The following is a 22,083-nucleotide window of genomic DNA, read 5'->3' on the forward strand; positions in this document are numbered from 1 at the left end:
GGGTTGCTTGGAATGCATTCGCTTTAGGAATACCAGGTGATAAACCAGAAACATCTGGTTTTTCACATTTTTATTTTAAAGGTTTTATTGTGGAGCAAGATTGTCCAGAAACAGGAAAAGCTTATGCTTGTATATCATAACAATAGGGAGACACTGTCCTGATATGAAACAGGAACACTTATGTAAAGATAAAACCTTTAACTTTGAATGTTGCTGATTTTAGCGGTTGATCGTACCTTTCTAATAAGGATAAACATTTCGGGTATCTCTATTGGGTCTGTTTGAAATGAAGACGGAACACCTAACGTTCATTGGCCTATTATCACTTACTTGTTTAATTCCGCTTCCTACTTAAAAAGTAACGGTTTCTCTTTTCTCTTCACAGTGAATTCAAATAATGATCATGTTACGGCAGTTTCTCATAAACTGTTTGTTGCGGCGCCACCGTAGGTGCACCATTTATCTACCAATCGTCATCATGGTTTTTCTGGTGATGTTGTTGGTCAACTATCACGTGTTCATAAACGCTCCAATGCCGGCTGTTATGAAGAAGGTATCTAGCTTACTGAAAATTGATGATAGTGAAAAAAAGGATCTTTCAAAATCCTCTGCAACGCATCAAACACACTCTAAAGATACTTCATCAACGACAACACGGTCAAGATTACAAAGGCATCAATCGATCAACGGTTTGCCACAAAAATGCAAGATCCCTCTGTTAGATCCTTGCCACCCAGATGTTAGACCACATATCAGGAGATTCACGTCATCCACTTGCAGTCACCCAAAGCTGACTGCAGTTACTGATGATGGCATTCTTAAAGTATGTATTGAATCGAGTTACGGTGTGTCCAAAGTGCTTTAATCTATACAATACTCATCTTTAAGTTTACTCTTCTTACTAAAAGCTAAATTTCGCCTTTTTGTTGATAACTTATAACTTGATTTAATTATGTCGTTTTCAGGGCAATTCCCAGGAGTTCTTATTCTGAATATCTCTTCAACGATTCATTCATTTTTGTTGACCGAAAAGTTAAATCTTGAAGCTTGCCCATAAACCCAAGTACGACATATTCTCTGAAAACTTAGCTGAAGGGATTTAACTCGAGAAACGAATCTTACCCATAAACCCAAGCACGACCTATTCTCAAAAAGCTCGGCTGAAGGGAACTCGAAAGAAGAATCTTGCCCATAAACCCAAGCACGATCTATTGTATGAAAGCTGAACGGATTATAACAATTAAACTTGAGAGACGATGTATAGTGAGTTTTGAGAATTACCAAAACGTCTAGTTTAACAAGGTCTCTTCTATTTTTGTAGGTGAAAGATTTGGAGAAGGTTTTGTTTGCCAAGTTTGCATATATGGAAAGAATCGATGATGATTCACAAAAATTCACCGATTGGATCGACTTCTTCGATAAAAATATTGGCAAAAATGAACGTATGTTCTAATCATTAAAAGTTCCCTCACTTCAAAGCGAGATAAGATAATGAAATTACCTATAATCTAATTAAAGAACACCAAGAGGTCATTAACTAGCAATTAACTGATAACGTGGTGTGATAATGAGATGTTTGTTAGAATGGGTGAACATACTGAAGTCTGTCTGGAATGGGGCCAGGTCTCTAATATAAGATCATAGTGTATGTAGAATCATCCTGTTTAGACAAAGAATATTCGTGGGTACTTGATTTTAAAACGACGGTATGTACATTTGTAAATATTTTCTATTTAAGGCAAAAACTGATCAGATTTTCCAAAGGTTTTTCAAACATTACAGTGCTCTTGGAAAACGCACCTTTACTTTTCAGGGGATCTGTGTACTCAAAGACAATATTCACTTATCTTTTACCTGTCAAGCAAAATTTTCTTTTAATGTGATTACCTCTAACACCAGCGGAACCAACCGGTAGGGGGGTCCTCAAAATTTAGTCATTTTTCTTAAATTACTAGCTCAATATAACTTATTCAACCTAAATTTATTCTTCGCGTGCTTTTGTTTTATAGAAGTGAAGTTGGAGCGCGATGTTGTCAAGGTTTCAATCACCCCCAACGATAACACACGACACGAAGAATTTCATGTCTACCCAACACGAAAAGACCAATCTGGTGGAGAGCGAAAAGCACCAAAAGTAGAAAATATGAACTTCGTGTTCATTATGATGGACTCCATGTCGCACTCTTCCGCGGAGAGATATTTGATGAAAACTTTGAAGAAGTTGAAGGGAGATCAAAACACAGTCATTATGAATGTAAGAAGGAATGTCCGCTTTATTCGACCGCCGGAGGCGGGTTTTTTTTCACATCTCGTTTGGTAGACTAGCAAGCGTCTGTCTTTCCTTGGACACAGGAACGCGGGAATATTGCTTATAATAAAGAGTTCTTATAAAAAATAGAAATTGCTGCGAGAGAGTGGATTGGAAAGACTGATTGTATTCAGATTGTATTCAGTGAACATATAAAAAAAATAGATCTCTTTACAAGTTTAATCTGCAGTGAAATACAACGACGTGGTTTACTAGTCTATGTTTCGGTTGCACTCACTACTTTGACGACCATCTTTGATTATTCTTTTGACTCGATCAATTTACTGCTCACCGTATACATTTTTTCGTTACAAAATGAATAATCGAGTCTTATCTATTTAAAATGGTAGCGTTGCTACGATAAATGTTTTGCCGGCGGTCTTTTCAGTTTTGTATGATATAACATTTGAAGGCGTTTGATAGAAGATTGAACGAATATTCGTACCCCCCCCCTGGAAGAATAAATGGTTTGGGGGTTTATTCGAGAAAAAATACTTTGTGATAAAATACACTAAGGACGATGAGACTACAATCATGGTCAAAATTTATTGAGAATTTAGCTTATTTCCTCGTTTATCGAAATTTGGAGTTCGGGCGAGAAAGTTTCTTTTGGGCTAATTGATAAATTTATTCGGGTATTTCAACCCGGGAGGGGTTTATAGAGAACTTCCAGGCTAAATATCATGGAGACCGATTTGACGCATTCGTTACTGTTGGATCCTTACGACCCTAAGTCTTTAGTATCCTAGCGTTAAGACTCGAGTTTAATCCCAACCAATACCAACCTAATTTAAAGCAATTCCCAAATCGTTTGTGGTGATTAGAGGTCTAAGGAATGCCTTTTTCCGTTTTTTTTCTCAAAAATGTTAATGTATAATGATATTTAATGAGAGCACAATAGCCGAATTCAGTCGTAAAAGGTGGTACGTCAAATGAGCGTCATATTTAGTGAATACGCCGTCGGGGTTGGTGGAATGTCCATATTAAATAATGTCTTATTGTAGGGCCATACGTCGTTGGGGATTGACCACGCCCATATCTGCGCCGATGTTTATCGGTGATTTGGAAAATATGGACCAGAAGAAAAAGGGGTACAAAGGTGCTGTAAGTCCTTGATCCTTAATAGAGAGGGGTGTCCGGCACTTACTAATTAAAGAGCTAGGTTACGCTAGGTGGTCTACATTATCACAGAGAATAGACGACTGGACTTATTAACTGCCAATGAATAGGATAAAGGTTGTAGTGGTGGCTTTGGAGTCTATACACCTTTTCGAACCGTAGTGCTGCCGAATTACCCGTGCGGAAAATTTTTGAGAAACTTGATCACTACGGGAAGCAGCAAAAACCGACACACATACAAGTGATGTTACTGAAAGTGACAAATTTATTCGGCTGTATGTAGGATTGCCTGATCTTTGAAATGGAAACTCATAAGCCAGTATGCTATCGTTTCGGTATGTTACGTATTAACTTTTGTGGAGAATCATCTCCTCTAGAAATCTCGATAGAAAGAGCTTTTTATTTATGTATATTTTTAAAATGTTTGCGTCCTCACAGGCCTCATCCTGTCCGACAAGGGGACGTGGATTGCTTTCATTTTGAAAGATTTCAATTTAAAAATTAGCTAAACTCAGCAAGAAGAGTCACCGCCCAACCGCCACTTCATTACTGCCTACACGGTGCGATAAACCGCCCGCTGTCGAGTTACTTGAGAAGTAACTGGTTGGCTTCAGAAGCGATGTAACGAGTCAGGGGGTTAAAACAAGGTTTCTCAGTTTTCTTTCTACTGCCCTTCATATGTTGGGAGCTAAAATAATACCTTAGCAGCCTTTTTTTTTTTTTTTCTTTTTTTTTTTTTTTTTTTTTTTTTTTTTTTTTTTTATTTTTTTTTTAAGGTTTTTTTTTCTTTATTTATTTTTTTTTTTTTCTTCTTTTTTATCTTTTTTTTTTTTTTTTTTGGTTTTTTTTTATTTATTTTTTTTTTTTTTTTTTTAATTTTTTTTTTTATTTTTTTGTTTTTTATTTTTTTTTTTTTTTTTTTTGATTTTTATGTTTTTTTACTTTTTAGCTTTTATTTTATTTTAAGATTCTTCAGCGTCTTTCCACACAATTCATGGATAATTCAGTTCCAGAGAACGCCCACGTTTTCTTTCCGTATCATTCCAGCTCTCCCCCATCTGAATTCACAGGTCAAGTAGGAGTTAAAAAAGTGTGATATCAATTAAAAATTTGTTGTGGAACAGAAATATCTAGAAAAAGGTTCGCACACTTCAACCTGTTCCGTTTTAGTTCGCACTTTATGATCTTGGCTCGCTCTTCCATCTTATTTTTTTTTTTTTTTTTTTTTTTCGTTACAACGAGTTCGTTGGTCATTTGAAGGCATTGAAAAAAAGCTTTGTGTCATTTTTTTTTTTATCGAAATTTGGAGTTCGGCGAGAAAGTTTCTTTTGGGCTAATTGATAAATTTATTCGGGTATTTCAACCCGGGAGGGGTTTATAGACTTCCAGGCTATATCATGAGCCCTATTTGACCATTCTAGAACTTTTGGATCCTTAGACCCTAAGTCCTTTAGTCTAGCGTTAAGACTCAGATTTAAGTCCTCACCCATCCAACCTAATTTAAAGCACTTCCAAATCGTTTGTGGTGATTAGATTTCGTAGGAATTTCCCTTTTTTCTCAAAAATGTAATGGTATAATATATTTATGAGATGCACAATAGCCGAAATTCAGTCGTAAAAGGTGGCCGTCAAGATGAGCGTGCATTATTTAGTGAATAACTGCCTCTTGGAATTTCCATATTAAATAATTCTTTAATTGTAGGGCCATACGATCGTTGGGGACGGGACCACGCCCAATATCTGCGCGATGTTTATCGGTGATTTGGAAAAGAATTTACCAGAAGCAAGAAAGGGGTACAAAGGTGCTGGTAAGTCCTTGATCCTTAATAGAGAGGGGTGTCCCACTTACTGAATTAAAAATCTAGGTTACCTAGGTGGTCTACAATTATCACCAGAGATAGACGACTGACTTATTTAACTCTTGGAATAATGAATCTTAGTTGGCTTTGGAGTCTAAATACACCTTTTCGACCGTAGCTGCCAATTACCGTGCGGGAAAATTTTTGAGACTTCCTCGTCACAAAAAGCGAACATAAAGTTTGTCTGAAAGTGACAGATTTATTCTGCTGTATGTAGGATTTCCTGATCTTTGAAATGGAAAATATGAAGTAGCATAGCGTTCGGTATTTTATTAACATCTTGTGGAGAATCATCTTCCTCTAGAATGCTCTATAGAAGAGCTTTTTATTTATGTAGTATTTTATTTAAAAATGTTTGCTCCTCACAAATTCCTCATCTTTTCCTTACAAGGGTACGTGGATCGCTGGCCTTTCATTTTTAAAGATTTTCAACAAAAGAAGAATTACGTAACACTTCTATCAGAAGATTCACCGCCCACCGCCACCTTCAATTACTGCCTACACGGGTTCGATAAACCGCCCGCTGTCAAATACTTGAGAAATTACTGGTTGGCTTCAGAATCTTATGTTAACAAATTAAAACAAGGTTTGCTCAGTTTTCTTTCTACTGGCCCTTCATATTTTGGGAGCTAATATAATACCTTATCAGCCCTTTTTACGCCGACTTTATCTTTTCGTCTCTGGCGTTATATGAGCCGGCGTAAAAGGGACTGGGTAAGGTAAGCATTTATTCAGAATCTTGCTGAAGTTTATACCGAGGTTGAGGAACTGGTTTGTCACACTGAAATATTGTAGATATTTTATTCGGAAATTAAAAGGAAAATGTTGTTAAAGTTAGTTAATCATGATCTAATTAATCCATTTTTCTAGATTCACGAATTTTATTTTTACTTTCAGATTCCATGCGTTGTCACCATCAGATTGCTTTCAAGTATTTCCAACAATTCATGGATAATTACAGAGATCAGCCAACTTTTTCTTTCCTTATCATCTCAGATCTCCCCCATATGAATTCACCAGGTCAGTAGGAGTAAAAGAAGTGTGATATCAATTAAAAAATTTGGTTGGTGGAACAGAAATATCTATAAAAAGTTTCGCACACTTAAACCTGTTCCGTTAGTTCGCACTTTTATGATCTTGGCTCAGCGCTCACGATCTTACCAACGTCTGTCTCATAACAAAAGTGTCTCTCGGTACAACGTTGAGTGCCATAGCTTTTTATCTACCCAGCTGGCGCACAACGTTGTTTCAACGTTCACCTAACGTTATATGGACGTTATGAACGTTAGATAAGCGTTGCGAAAACGTTGTGTGCCAGCTGGGTACACAAGAAATAACATGAAATTGTTGCTTCGAGGAACAGGGAATGGAAATGAAGCTACTTATTTCCCATCAGAAACGTGGGAAAGTTTGAGTGTTCCACTCTAGCCCTTCAGGCTTTAAATTTGATGTGATCAATCTATTTGTCTATCAGGTATTCAAGTAGCTGATGAAGATATTTTTAACCTCGTTGAATCTCTGGAGACATCTGGACATTTTGAGAACACAATGTTTGTCCTGTTTGGTGATCATGGGGATCGATCCAGCGCGTAAGACATTTGTATTTGAAGAGTTGATAACCCAGGGCCAGCGGAAGCGAGGAGACTAGGGAGACTTCAGTCTCTTCATTTTTGAGCAAATGAGATTTTTTCTCAAATTTCTAGCGAATTCTAGCTTGTAGATCTCTACTATGTATGATAGTGAAAAAACTCTAATCCAAATCACTTTTTCAAAAATCGCTTCTGTCTCTTTGTTGTTGTTGTTTTTTTGCTGAAAGTGGAAAAATTCAAGCCTTAAAAAAACTTGAATTTGGAAATTATCTGGATTGAAATGATTCTGAGGTATTTCTTTTCGTCTTTGAAAAAAATTTGGTAAATTGTCTGCTTTTAAGGTTTTTTTACCAGAAATTGACTGAAAAGAATTAAAAAAAACCCTCAAGAGCCATTTAATAATATGAGATAAATTTTAGGCTGATGAAAGTCACGGAGATAAAAGAAAACATAAAATCAAAATTAACATTTACAATTTTATGAAATTACTCCACATTTCTCAAAGGCCAGTGAAGGGAAGCGCGATGAAAGGGAAGAACTTTGACGTTCAAACCAACTCTTTTCTTTTTTGCTACATCATAGATACCGTGGCACAATGACCGGAAAACTTGAAGAGCGTCTTCCCTTTCTCTCGATCACTCTACCTGAATGGTTCACCAAAGAATATCCGGACAGTTTCAAAAACCTTCGACGTAACTCCGACATTCTGACGTCACATTATGACGTGTACGCAACATTACGTCATTTAATGACGTTTCCTGAAAACAAATACGAACATAAATATGGAAAAAGTCTTTTCACAGATATACAAAAATTGAATAGAACTTGCGCTGAAGCTGGTGTTTTAAACCATTGGTGTAGCTGCGTAGACTATCAACCGCTAAAAATTGACGACCCCATTGTTATGAGAGCTGCAGAAGCTGCGGTCGTCTTCATTAATTCAAAAATAGCCAAGAAGCCAAGCATTAAAGAGCAATGCAGGGAGCTACAACTTCAGCGTGTTATAAGAGCAGGCACTACTACGCCGAACACAGACGTTCAAAAATTTGTAAACACTTTCAAAAACGGGGACTGTGATGACTGCGGTGTCAAACAAATCAAAAAGAAGAAATTTTTAAATAAGGTTAAAGAACCAATGAGTTATGAGATTGTGTTTAGCGTATCCCCTAGCAACGGTCAATACGAGGCTACAGTATCATACGATGCTTCGAAAGATACTTTTCTGGTCAGCCAAGGGATGAGTCGGATAAATTTGTATGGAAAACAACCGCATTGTATTCAAAGAGAGTTTCCGTATTTGAGACCTTTCTGTTTCTGCAAAGATCAACTACAATCTTGATTGTTTCATTTTTATATGCTGTATTTTTAGCTTAGTAGTTTTCCAAAAGAATTTTACATTTTTAACTAAAATGCCAAGCCGTTCTAACGTTTTGTGTCATCTATATATTAATAGCGGTAGTCTGTATGTCGTTTTGTCGTCTTTCTTGCTGTCTGTGCTACTTTCGTTTTCGCACGCAATGTTTTTGTCCTTCCAAAAGATGACTTTTATTAAATATTTCCTATCTATATAGGAAATATTTGTTAAAACGGTAATTTTTCTTCTCCTTCTTCTCCTTCTCCTTCTCCCTCCAAGTCTAACGCTCGGTTTTGGTCAATTTCGTGAGTTTGTACATGAGTCTCTTTTTAAATCAAGCTCCGGCGGTAAAAACAGTAGGTTATTCTTTTTTCGAGGCGGAAGACGTCATTTTTTCGAGAAACGTCTGTGGAAAATATCCGTACGGAGCTCTATTCTCCTTGTCGATCGGGCAACGTCGGCCGTTTCAGCGTATTGTTGATCGGACCATACTGCTTTGTTTCTAACTGTCAAAACAAAGATGGCAGAAAATAGACAACAACTTTTGCATTTGTTCTTTCGCTACTTTTCTTTGCTTTGGTTTTTATGCTTTGATGAGTTGAATTGGATCATGATTTTTGTACGATTGTCACAAGGAATGGTCGATAGTGAACTTTTCTTAATATTCCTTTCTGGATTTGATGTTTCGTTTACATTCTGTTGGTTTGGAATGAGCTGGAATGAGAGATGATACAATCTCTTGCTTGGTCTTGGAAAAACAGGACATTTTATCAACTTTCACAACAAACTAACTTCAATTTTGTTTGTATATTTACATAAATCGTACAAAGGCAAGTGACTGTGAATAAGTCTGACCATGTTATACCTGAAAAATTACATTACTTGCAATATGAAAAAAGTTTGCACACAACGAATGCAATGCCGACAATACAATGCAACAATGGGAAAATGGTTGATGAACTGATTTTAGCTAAAAATTTAAACATGGAGCAAAATTGACTGGTTAATGATTGAATTTCCCTTGGTTTTTTTATCTACAACAATGAATTAACTGCTAGGGTTATAGTGACAGTTTATAGTGAAAACTCTTGCGGTTATAAATTTCAAATTTTAAAGCTGATAACCGGATCCGGAACACCACGGCCCCAATATGAAGATTGTTATGTTATACTTCTTAAAAGGTTTATTGCATTGAATATGGATGTAAATAATTTGAAATCACCTCACATGTACAATTAAAATTTTTCTTGAACTTGGAGATTTTCTTCCCGCGTGCATTTTAAAACGTGGAAAACCATAGTTGTGAATTTAGAGATCTTTTGCAACGTGTGTTTTAAACGCGGAAACTTTTGTCGTGGATTTGGAGATTTTCTTACCGTCAACTGCTCCAACTTGGGACTATCTTACAAAAAATGGGACGGCAATTTGGCCACCATTTCAACGAACCTCTAAAGTCATTTGATTTGAGTTAATGAACGACGTATTAAAAAAATGGCAAAACGATGGAGCGTTTGACGTCACTCCCACTGCAAGTTACACACGCGTTATTTGTTGATCCAATCGGGCGTTCTCTAATTCTCCAATCGGCGTTATCAGTGAAAGCTCGTGACTTGTTATGAAAGGAAGTATGATTGATAAACTTGGTGGAGTTATAAAAACAAATTTGTTGTCAAACAGTATAGACCTAACTCTTTATACAAAAATTACGGGAAACGCATGTTTGGACTTTGGACCCTATGCTGCACTCAAGCACTTAAGCCAAAGTCCCGCAAAGGCGGGACAAAAATCAGTTTTTTGAAGTTTGCAAAAAAACGCCACATAGAAGATCTTTCAAATTCAGTATGTGAATAGAGCAGTAAAAAATACAACTTTTCTATTTTTCCTTTTTTTTGCAAAAGTTCTAGGAATGAAAATAAAGGGATAATGATGATTGAATACTATCCATTGATGTCTCGCGGCACTATCGTAAAGCTAGAATCGCTTTCGCGTACTCTTCGCTTGAGAAAATGATTGACAGATTGAAGTTTTCACCCGCGCAGGAGTTCGCGGAGTGTTCTCGGCTCAATCCTCGGACCGCGCTAAAAATGGTAGACTGAGCTATGATAGATCATTTCGATGGAAGTTGTTGGAATGTTTACAAGGCTCTTGACAAAAAAACGTTAGTTTTATTGTCAATGATGACAGTGCGGTTATTAATTTTGTTAGATCTGACAAATTGATGTTTGTAACACAGGAAAAAATTATTGATTCCCTAGCCTAGGGATTGTTCATTTTCAGATGTGGTTTTTTATTCGATCACATTGGTCTAGAATTTTAAGTGTGGGAAAGTAAGGAAACTAGGGAGACCTATTTTCCCATGCTGGAAGTGTATTACCAATGTGCTAGTGAAAACGGATTTCAACATGTGGAAAACTAATATTTTTAACTTTCTAGTTGCCCATTCAAAATTGCATCGGGAAATTAAAAATCCCAAGTTTTTCTAAACTGATTATAGATGAGTCGGGAAAAGAGAGATCACGAGTTTTGGAAATGATTACTTTCTACAAGCTAGGGAAAGGAAATATCACGAATTGTGACCTTGCTTGCTTAATTCTATTCTTTCTCTGGATCGGGAAATGTGAATTCTCGAATTAAGGAAATAAAATTTCCCGGATTGGGAAATGCGATTTCCCGAACTCATTAATTTGAGTGTATCATTTAATTAAATCAGAACTTATTTTTCAAACCTTCAAATAAGACAATTCAATCAAAAGTTTTAAACTGTCACAAATTAGAGCGTAAGTTCAGGAAAATTATTTTCAGGTTAGGGAAAATTGATTTCCCTAACTTGTATTACGCATGCGTGAGAAAAAAGCCACAAGTGATTTTTCACTCAAAAGTGTTCGAGTCGTATGTAAAGCAAACCATTATAATAGTGTATTCGATCAGTGTGTAACACAACGCTAAAGGTGAGGCGTCCCGCCAGGGCGGCCTCATTCGTTCGCAATGGACTTACGTCGCAAGGGCTCAGTGGATCGGTGAGACGGGTTTGAGGTCATTAAGTTGGCTCTCTAGTGCAGCTCCACTGTTGTGACAAAAAAGTGCCGGGATTCTCAAAGTAGCGCAAGTACATGTCAGAACGAATGAGAGCTATCGAACCAATGCTCACAGAATGATAGAATACATTTAATTATTTTACCAGATTTCTATAAATCAGGATCGTGAATATGGGTAACCCTATGGGGTTTTATTGGGGTTCGCTCGAGAAAAGCACTTTTCAATAAAAGGGAAATTTAACATTCCTAGGTAGTCATAAGATCGGGAAATTTCATTTCCATAACTAGGGAGTGGTTGCATCTTCCCTAGTTAGGGATTGGTTAGGGAAAAATCCAGATTTCCAGATCTGGAAATATGCATTTCCATAGCCCAGGGAATCAAAAATTTTTTCCTGTGTAAGTGCACTTTATAGTTTTGATTCCCATTGAAGAATCATATTCTGGTTTTCATGTTATTAGATGCTGTTTAGAGCTTTAGGTCTACACTGTCAAAGAGATTTACCAAGTTAGTGAAAATACAGACCAGATATCCCATCTGCAAAAGTTTCGACCAATCGTCCAAAGTTAAAGCAGTTGACGGTATGTACATTTAAAACGTGGAAACTTTTGTGATAAATTTGCATTGGAGATTTTCTTACATGTGCATTCAAAACGTGGAAAACTTTTGTCGTGAACTTGACATTTTCTTCCACATGCATTTAAAAAATGAAGAAAACTCAAGTGTGATTTCCTGGCATGACAATTTATTTTCATTTCTGACATTTTTTGGAAATTTTGATTGTTTCCAAGTATGTGACATTTTTTGCTCTTGCAGCATGCTTTTGGAAATCATAAAATGGCTTCTGTTAGGGGAATTTTTTCCTATCGACATTCTTTCAGATTATGAAATGTTTCCCAGTATATAAAAATGAGATTTTTTTTTTTGCATTCTGTCGGAAAATATGAAATTGTTTCCCTATTTTGAAAGATTTTTACTTTTTAGCACGTACATTATTTCAAAAAACTCATTTTTTACAATATTTTATATATGAAAGTATAATGCAAAACATTTCATCTCATTTTGAAAATATATAAAATTTTCTTTGGTTTTCTTACTGTGAAATATTCTCCTTTTTGTCATTCTTTCATTTTAAATATTTGCCCTTTTTGGCTATATAATATTTCTGGAAATCAGCGCTTAAAATAATAATAATATAATCAGGTCTTTTGATGTGTTCAACAACACTCTACTTGGCGGTACGACGCCGGGTGACCGCTAGTATAATACTAAAATCCATTTAAAGTCCACCCAACGAAAATTAAAGTTCCAGCCAATTTGATTACTGCATTGTTGTTCTCAGCTTGGATATATTCCGTGATCCGTAGCTTTGAACCTACAGTCATCTTATGAATAATCCTGTAAATACTGGCAATAACATAAATGGAATTTTGAAATTCTTAGGGACTTGCGTTGCTTGATGTTATCTGAGATAAAGTACTTTGAAATCTTTTGAGGACATCAATAATTATTTTATCATTTGTAAAGGAAATATTTATCCGCATCTTTGCGGCTCTTGTTTTGTTCTTGCTCCACAAATTTGTTTAACGATATTCGCGCCGTTTTATAAAGACTTTGTTTTGATTGATAGATTAGACTTTTTCTTTTCTTTTTTCTTTCTTTTCTTTTGTTTTATGTTTTCGAATGTAATTAACGACCTTTTTTGATTTGAGACACTTGAATTCTTTTCAAAACAAAACAAATCTTTTAAACAGAATCTATTAAAGAAAAGAACAAATTTAAAATAAAACACAAGAATCACATAACAAGTTTGTTAGAACAACAGCAACATTAAAAATACATTCAAAAAGGCGGTAAAAACTAGAATTCTTTCTTCGTAAAAAGGGACCTTTAAACATGTATGTCGAAAATTATTTTGCTGTAAATCTAAGTCATTGTTGAATTTGAAAAATTATTGAAATTATGGCGAAGTTATTTTATAAAAAGCAACATAAAATTGCGCTGTCTATCACGCTTTTTTGTCTGCGTGTCCTAGCTGCCTTCCGGGGGGGGGACTATGGTTGCGAGCTGACTTTCAGCCCTGCCCCTCGGACCCTTAGCCGAATAAAGAGGAGAAGAAACAAGGGAAATTGTGTGAATTTTAATTCACTTTTTGGAACTAATTTGACCAAATTTCTATCTTTCTGGGGGCAAAAAGTTGAAATTTTCTTATTTTTCCAATTCTTAGTGGGACTGAAGTTTGATTTTCCGATTTTTCAAACTGCCATGTTTCAAAAAAGGCACCCTTAAGGCTTGCACAGACCCATACCCATACCCTACTGGTCACGTGGTCAAACTGTCAATCATAATTTCTATTCCACGACATTCCCCCCGAAAATATAAATCACAACACTCACCCTACCAAAATAATCTAAGTTCCTATAAAAAGTGTAACAAAATGTTCTAATAAATCGAGTAAAATCCTAGTTCATAAAACGTTCATAAAGCAGGTGAGGTCTAAATACAAATACGCCCTTTTGACGTCATTCTATCTATTGATTCGTTATTCATTCTGTAAATATCTCTCTCTGGTAAACAAAGTTCCATGTGTTCGAAAAAAAATTCCAGAGGAATTTTTTGAAAATGTTTTCTTGCGTAAACACAAGTCTCCTTTAACAGAATCTCTCAAAAGTAAACTTCTTTCGGTTAGTGTAAAACGCAGGTCACAGGTCACAGGTCGCAGGTCACAGGTCACAGGTCAACAAAGTGCAGACCGGAAAAAAAAATAAGATCATAACATATACATAAAATAACATCAATACATAGCGCATTAAATTACAAAAAAGTAATACATGCTATTTAGATATTATAAAATGGCAATTGAATAGAATAACAACCTATTTTGACATAGTGACACTTACTTACAAAAATAATGACAAAATCATAAAATATGATGCCTAGCAAGACAAAAACACGAAAAATATTTATTATACAAAATGTGATGTGGATGGTGTGAATGGATATAAAATGGCACCAAACAGAAGCTTGCAAGGACCCTAAGAGAGTGGTTTTAGAAGGATGGAACTAATTAATTATTCAGTTATTATTTTAATGTCTTAATGACAATTTTTGACAAAAATATTAACAGAATCATAAAATATGATGCAAGAGCAGACAAAAAAACGAAAATATTTATAATACAGAATGTGATGTAGATAGTGTGAATGGATATAAAACGGCACCAATCAGAAGCTTGTGAGGTCCCGAAGAGAGTGGTTTTAGAAGGATGAAACTAATTAATTATTCAATTGTCATTTTAATGACTTAATAACAATTTTTGACAAAAATATTGACAGAATTACAAAATATCATGTCTTACAAGAGAAAAATACCAAAAATATACAGCATGCCGAATGTGATGATAACAATACGGCTGGATATAAAATTACACCAATCAGAAGCTCGTGAGTTCTCTGAGAAGTTAGTTTTAGAGCGATTTGTTTTATTATATGTAACCATCATATAGCATTACAAACATTACAATATGTAATATACCTGTTATACGTATAATATGGTTTCAAATATTTTATGGTCTGCGTTATACACGGCGCAAACTGCGAAAGATCGATAAAAGCACATGGTTAAATTTTGATGTTTGAAATGGTTTTATATGCCTTATATGGATGAAATTGCTTGAGAATTATGTTTTCCAAACATTTTCCTCTGCAATGACATTGTTTAGAGTTAACCTGTCATCACTGACCTGTGACCTGTGACCTGCGACCTGTGACCTGTGACCTGCGTTTTACACTAACCGAACTTCTTTCAAAGTTCCAGCAAAAAAGATTCTAAAGTTCGACGTTTTCCCAAACAAATCTCCAGTTCCAGTAAAGTTTCCCAATTTTGACGATTCAAAATGTCTTGCTTTCTAAATACGTACAATTCTCAACGTTCAAGTAACCAATTTTCGATATATTCTTTAGTCGTAGGGGCCAAATTTCCAATGGGGCCGAGAAAATATCAAACTTAGTTCCCGTTCGTTAAAGGTCGTAAATCTCAAATTCTCAATCAAGTCTGAAGTATCCAAATCATGTGTAACAATGTACTCCAAAGTTCTCAAATCCTAAAATCAAATGTGTAAAGATCAAGCTCTCAAATCAAATGTGTGACGATATATTCCCCAATGACGGATAGGAATTATTCGTAAATTTGTATCCAAACTTCTCCAATTTTCGATACAATCTATATAAGTCTCAAAGGTTTTCAATTCCAGGGGAATTTAGGTTTGACCCAAAATTTGCGTACACATGGAATTTTTTGATTGAAATGTGTTCATTGGGTCATTGGGATTGAAAAACCGTCGAGTGCCACCTGGCACACCTTGAGCATTTTCCATAATGGCGGAATTTTCAAAATGGCGGATTAAAAAAATTTCAAAATTTTGATATCTTCAAACCTAAGCACATTATATACCGTTGGAAAGGATTTTTTATGCTGAACAATTTTTTTGTCTACGAAAAAGTCTGAAAATGTACTCAATGTGAGTAATAAGTGTCCGAAGCTAGGTCGGTGATGTCGTCATTTTTCGGACAAGTGCTTTTTTCGTTAAAACTATCAAGTGTAATATACCGTTGGAAAGGATTTTTTATGCTGAACAACGTTTTTGCTTACGAAAAAGTCTGAAAATATACTCAATGTGAGTAGTAAGTGTCCGAAGCTAGGTTGGTGATGTCGTCATTTTTCGGACATGTGCTTTTTTCCTTAAAACTATTATGTGTTATATACAGTTGGAAAGGAATTTTCATACTGAGCAAGACTTTTGCGTACAGAGCAGTTAATAAGAATTAGAAAAACACAACAGAATGGAATCAACAACCCTGATAATAGAATCAAAAAGGAATATTTAGAATACTGAAGTAAAAAATATTATGGCTCTCTATTTGCATAAATCTTTACATAATTTACTTTCTGTGTAATAAGTTGAATAAATTGTTCAATAATAAACCTTTACATAAATTACGTGACGAGCAACGTTTACCTCGTTTTCAAAATATTGATATGGTAATTGATTCTCAGAGGAGTTTATAAGAAAAGATTTACTCTATTTATAGAGTAATATTTGAAGACTCAAGGGATTTAATCACCTAGGTAATGATTTCAAAACGAGGCAGTCGTATCAAATAGTTCGTTCAATAAAAAAGTCTCAAGTCACCTGGAGAAATTTTTAAGTGCTCTTACAGATAAAGCTTCTTTTTTTCGAATAAAATCCTAATAAATGAAAAAGTTGATGTTGATTAAGAATTAAAGTTTTCAAAGAATCTTGTTCAGAGCAAAAACTAATTCTAAAATGGTAATCATTCTTCCAACTCGTGCGCGTCTTCGTTCTCGTTCTCCTCTTCGTCATCGTTCAAATAATCATCCTCCTTATTCGTCCATTCATTGCAACACGTGTTTTCACTTTCATAACATTTGCAAAATTTGTTACAAGACAATTTTGCACTTGCACATGTACAGTTCTGCCTTGAACAAGGAGATTCACTTGCACAATTACATTTAATCATCTGAAGGACTGCATCCGGTGCGGCGAACACGCTTTCGGGAAACATTATTGTAGGTAATAGGCACTCGTTGATATCGTATTTAGTCCATCCATACTATGGGATAATGAAATTAGAAATAAAGTATCTAAACTTTCAACACATTAAGTAAAGAAACTTTTGCGATTGAGCTTAGCATTTTTGAGAAAGTTCCTTCTCTTAAAGTATCATTTCGCAAAAGTAATGGCCGTGAAAAAATAAATACATATATAATAAACCTAACAATCCAATTCAAATTCAGTGTTTAAATCGACACTGACATTTAATACCTTAGTTGGATCCATTTCTGGTGGTCTTTCATCAAGGCAGCTGTTCCAAATACATGCTTGGTAATGGGCTCTCAGCACGTTTAAGAGAAACACTTCGGTTGTAGGTGGAAGAGATTCCAATTTTGGTGGTTTAAGGGTTGTAGATAGCTTCTTCTTTGTTCGCTTGGCCCACAAAAAGAATCTTGCTTTTGAGAGATCGGGTTCATCCAGTTTTATGCCATAGCATGCAGCAATGAGTTTGGTGCTATCTTCAAGGATCGATTCTTCAGATGCATTGATATTACCAAGAGACTCTAATTTGTAGCCTTTTTTCAACGCATTTTTGACTTTCTTCTTTCCGATACCTAGCATCTTTGGAACACTATCACATCCTGAGAGAGCGTGTGCAGCAATGAGCTTTTCCAGAAAAAATCCGTTCATGGGGGGTGGAGGATGAATTGTCCAGGGGTATTGAAAAAATACCAAAAAACTGCAATGTCCAGGGGGTAAATTCCAATGTCCAGGGGTAATTTTTTGTGTCCAAGGGGTTGATTTGATGTTTGTCCAGGGGTATAACTCGTGTCCAGGGGGTTTAAAATCAAAATGTCCAGGGGTAATTCATGAAAAAAATAATATATCCTCCACCCCCCATGAACGGATTTTTTCTGGAAGAGCCCAATGAGCGATGGCATGATGTCAGCATGTTTCTCCGCTGTCTGGTTGATGTTAATGAGTGCTCGAGCATCTGAGAAAGATTCCATAATAACTAATGCTTCCACTGAATACTTATGGACATACGACGCTAGCAGAACAAAGACATCAGTATCGTCACATATCACTTTGATTGGGGACTGTCCTTCCTCTGCACACTTCATCGCTTGTTTGATAATATTGACATCAGCTTCTTCGTGGTAACTTTTTAGATCATCTCGGGTTGTGATGACACCATTTTCCACTTGGATGGGTGTTGCCTCTGAGCACGTAACGACAAATCGTTTGGAGAAACGATTGATGGTGAGCATTTCGATAATGTATTTCGATACAATGTCAATAACTTGAATCTTGTTCTTGGAAGACTTCATCACAATTTCTCTCGTTGGTAGAGGTGAATCGAGGCTCAAAATATGATTGTGAGAGATGTTTCCCGTCCTTTGATCCCTGGTCGCGCCTTTGATTGAGTACTTGAAGTACCGATCGAAAATGAGAAACACGTCAGGAATTTTCTTTTGACAGCTGATAAGTTACATACTGGTACATCTTGTAAGCCAAATCTCTGACGGTACCATTCGTTGGCCATCTGACGTCCCAAAACTTGGCACACCCATCCACGATGATAACTTCTGGTTTGTTGGTTCCTTTGGGAAGTCGTTACCTTTAGAGCCTCCTTTAACTCTGACTTGGCGTTTGGAGGTCTCATTTCACCATTCTTTTGAAATATTGACAGGGGTATGGGAGATAGCTCAAATCTCAAGACTTCCTCTAACTTGACCCTGTCAATACTCAATAAACACATAACCCGTGAATAGATTACCTCTGTGTTGAAAATTTTGCTTTCTCCAGAATCGACCGATTTCTTGCCTGACTTCATAGTGACTATTTTGCTAGATATCTTTTCGTGAAACCCTTCTGGTAGGTTCTTTATAAATTGGTTTCGTTGGCTTTGTCCTTCCTCGACGGCTTTATGAACATTCACTTCACCTTTGGCAATGAATCCCGAAAAGATATTGACCAGACCATCTAAGCCTTCCTTGAACGGGTCGATGCATTTTTCTAGTGTTTTTGATACCGGAATCGGTCGGTTCATCACTTTTGACTCTTCCTTTGGATTCCTCCTTGTGAACGTTTTGAGATTTAGGCGTTGATTTCTCCCTCATATCATCAAGATCCGACAAGATTTGGGTTGTTATGTGAAGACTGTTGGCCCACTTCTTAACAACAGTTGGCTTGAGTGTTACACCGACGATTCCGCCTGGACCTTTCCCATACCGCATGAATGTAGTTTCGATAAACATATCTGACCAAATTCCGTTCCAAAGTCCCTCTTGATGCCTCATGACGTGTTCCCCCTTCATAAATCTTTGAAGAATCTCCTTTGGTATACTTTCCATGTTCAATAGATAATACGAAGCGTATCTAGCATAGTTTTGGTGGCCCGCTGCAAAGAAGTATGGTATCATATCTTTAACTGCTGATAGATGAAGCAACCACTCTCCTTCTCTTTCAGCACGCACGAAAAGGAGGCAAAGAAAAACTGGTTTGATAAGGTTGTTCACCCAATGTTTTGCTGTCGAACTTCTCTCAGATACTGTCTCCAAGAATTCCGAAAGTTTGGTGCTATCAGAAATTTCTGTGATAACATTCCGAAACAGTTCCTCCACCACCATTCTCAAGGCTCGAAGATTCATAGGGAACTTTTTGCCAGGAGCATCTTTTTGACACCAAAAAGCTTTTTTCTAAGATTTCTTCAAGCCCGCTATTTGCCATAAGAGTTCCTATACATCCGATAAAGCTCATGAGAAGATGCATACCACCAAGTCTAGGAATGAAGTTCGGGAAGATTTCTGGATAAACCCACATAATATCTACCATGATATTATAGAGTTGTTGGTCACAGGTCATTATTGTGTGCTTCTGGCCGGTTGCATTAGTGATTCTCTTTGTCTCAGACATTGCTGTATAAATGGTTGTGTGATCGGATGGCTTTTGATCAATGAGAGGAGTGTATACAGCGATAGTTTTCTTTGATTTTAGAACTCCACTTTCACGAACTTCACGGGTATTGAAGCCAGAGTACTCTGGGGTGGTTGGCTCAGTAGCCATCGCATGGAAGAATTTAAAGTCCTGTTCTTTTCCTCGTTTTAATAAAAGGGCTTGCTGGGCTAATGTTTCAAACTGGAGGGTTCCGTCCTTTTGTAGACTTGGTATGGCAGGTTTCTTGGTCCGGTGTACTCTTGGATGGGACGTCAGGAAAATTCAAGTTCTTGATGTCTCCTTTTTCACTTTCGGAAAGGCAAGGGATTCTTCATTTTGTCGGAATCCTCGGTATTGGCTTTTTGAGTAAGTATTATAGCAAGCGAATGTGTTGTTTTTTACCATTTTGCGAAGAATGGTAACGTCAAAATTATCGCTTACGCCTTGAACAAGTCCATCCAAGTGATTTCTCAAACTACGGTAGACTTTTTCGAGTTCTCAATTGCTGCTGATGCACGAAATCGTTTGAGTTCATCGTAGGAGCAAACAACTTTATAATCGTATAGATGATCGACTAGTTCTTTTTTTTGGACTTGAATTGCTAGATCGATGAGCAGCGTAGTTGGTTTCTTTCTTACGATACTGGTTATGATGTTTCCGATGAGTATAGATGGTAATTCATTCTCGGCCAGATCTTGTGATATTTTTGAAAGAAGGTTCGACAAGGTTTCACTCACGGGTTCTTTGGCGATAGATTTGTTTATTCGGCGTTGGTATTCGGTTGTGTTGAAATCGATATCTAAAATCTCCTTTTTGATCCGATTGGCAATCCGCTTCCACGTCGATTGGATCATCGTCTGATCGGTAATTTTCATTACGTGATGCGTGTTTTCGAAACACCAATACATGTGCTATTCCCGGAGAAGAAAGTAATATTAGCTCATTTGAAAAACTTCTGACGAGCTTCTCGATAAGAGTCTTTCTCGTCAACTGTGAACCACCGTGATTTTGATAAATCTGATTAATTTTGATTGACGTCCACATGCCAGACCGGTCATTGTCAACGATTGAATATACTATCTCAAATGCATCATCTACAGGGTCGTGTGATTCAAGCTTTCTTTGTGCAGCGGTAACGTTCCTCTCGGCCATAAACTTTAGTCTACAATCATTGTGGTACCTATGGCAAAGTTATTATAATTTGCTGAGAGGAGAATATCATCCTAAGAGATAAAATAGTCCTAAGATATGAAATAGGTAATTTCCGACTTATTTTCAGTTATAAATTAACTATTGAAATGGAAATAAAATTATCATCAAACTCTTTCGATTGATAGAAAGATTCCATGCGTTGAAGCCCCCCTGGTCCACAAAATTAGAAGTTGATTCGTCTGTCCCTCTCAGAAACCTCAACGAATCAAGTCAAGTGGTAAAAAATACCTCCCAAAAGCAGCGTGTAAGTCGGACGCTGCTCGCGTATCACTCAGTCTTAATTGTACTTCATCTGCCCAATCATCACCTCGTTCGTCGCAAACCTGTAAATAAGTGTGTCATCATTTTAGATCTTCGGGGCTAAGCAAAGATTTATGCCACAAGATCTAAAACGTCTATCAATTACACGTGTTACACTTGTTGTCTAAAAAAGACTATAATGGTTAAAAATAGTTACCTTTAAGATAGCGTCCTTAAAAGTATCTTGTCCTTTTCCCCTGTCTGCTGTTCTACATTCATACGATTCTCTCCACCGGCTAGGATTCCTCTTGTCGACTTTTACTTCGCATTTCTCCCCGCAAAAGAAACACTGTTCTTTCCAGAAGAAAGGCTTCCGGGAAATCTTCCTTCGTTTTGGTTGCGTAGGGTTGTCGTTTGTTTCTTTGCGCTTCAAGTGACGGTCAATATGTGACTTTGATGTATACGTAGATAAACAATTTCTGTGTGCAGTAATGTCAGAGCTTTCTAGTGTAACATTTAAGTTGGCGTCTCCTCTACTTGTACATGCATCCTTGACTGATAATAATCTTTGCTCAGAAATCTGTATTAAATCTCTATCATTATCTCCCTTGCAAGTACTGAGATCCCGGGGGGGGCACTCAAGGTAAATGACCTACCAGACGTTCGGCCCTTAAGGGTAGGTTTTTCATAGTTCAGCTAGTGCACTGTAAGGGTAGGAAATTACAAAACTGCACTGAACTGCACTGTAAGGGTAGGAAATTGTGATAAAAGGCCAATTTTTTGGTAAAATTGGCACAAAATTGGTCAATTTTGGAGGAAAAATTCCACATTTTCTTGGAAAATTGCTAAAATTT

General features: G+C 36.5%; 1 protein-coding gene and 1 long non-coding RNA gene across 2 annotated transcripts; one reads left to right on the top strand and one right to left on the bottom strand.

The window, feature by feature from the left end:
- Positions 1-389: 389 nt before the first annotated feature.
- LOC136800772 (uncharacterized) lies at positions 390-8,214 on the top strand. Its single transcript, XM_067057429.1, has 8 exons — positions 390-823; positions 1,322-1,442; positions 2,010-2,254; positions 5,130-5,235; positions 5,678-5,872; positions 6,184-6,306; positions 6,761-6,875; positions 7,458-8,214. The coding sequence occupies exons 1-8, from the start codon at positions 398-400 to the stop codon at positions 8,212-8,214; spliced, it is 2,088 nt and encodes a 695-aa protein (XP_066913530.1). The 5' UTR covers positions 390-397.
- A 12,692-nt stretch (positions 8,215-20,906) lies between these two features.
- Positions 20,907-21,673, bottom strand: LOC136800602 (uncharacterized). Its single transcript, XR_010845733.1, has 3 exons — positions 21,447-21,673; positions 21,218-21,312; positions 20,907-20,957 (listed from the first exon to the last, which is right to left on the bottom strand). It is a non-coding gene; the product is annotated as an uncharacterized lncRNA (long non-coding RNA).
- Positions 21,674-22,083: the final 410 nt, after the last annotated feature.

Source organism: Clytia hemisphaerica, unplaced genomic scaffold (assembly GCF_902728285.1).
Source record: "Clytia hemisphaerica strain Z4C2 unplaced genomic scaffold, Clytia hemisphaerica genome assembly, whole genome shotgun sequence".
Taxonomy (NCBI): Eukaryota; Metazoa; Cnidaria; class Hydrozoa; order Leptothecata; family Clytiidae; genus Clytia; species Clytia hemisphaerica.

What these genes read in the sequence shown, in the direction of transcription:
- LOC136800772 (XM_067057429.1), top strand. Translation starts at nt 398, where the DNA reads ATGATCATGTTACGGCAGTTTCTCATAAACTGTTTGTTGCGGCGCCAC. An exon ending in AAAACACAGTCATTATGAAT is followed by an intron (nt 2,255 to 5,129) that starts GTAAGAAGGAAT and finishes CTTTAATTGTAG; the next exon opens with GGCCATACGATCGTTGGGGA. An exon ending in TGTTAACAAATTAAAACAAG is followed by an intron (nt 5,873 to 6,183) that starts GTTTGCTCAGTT and finishes TTTTACTTTCAG; the next exon opens with ATTCCATGCGTTGTCACCAT.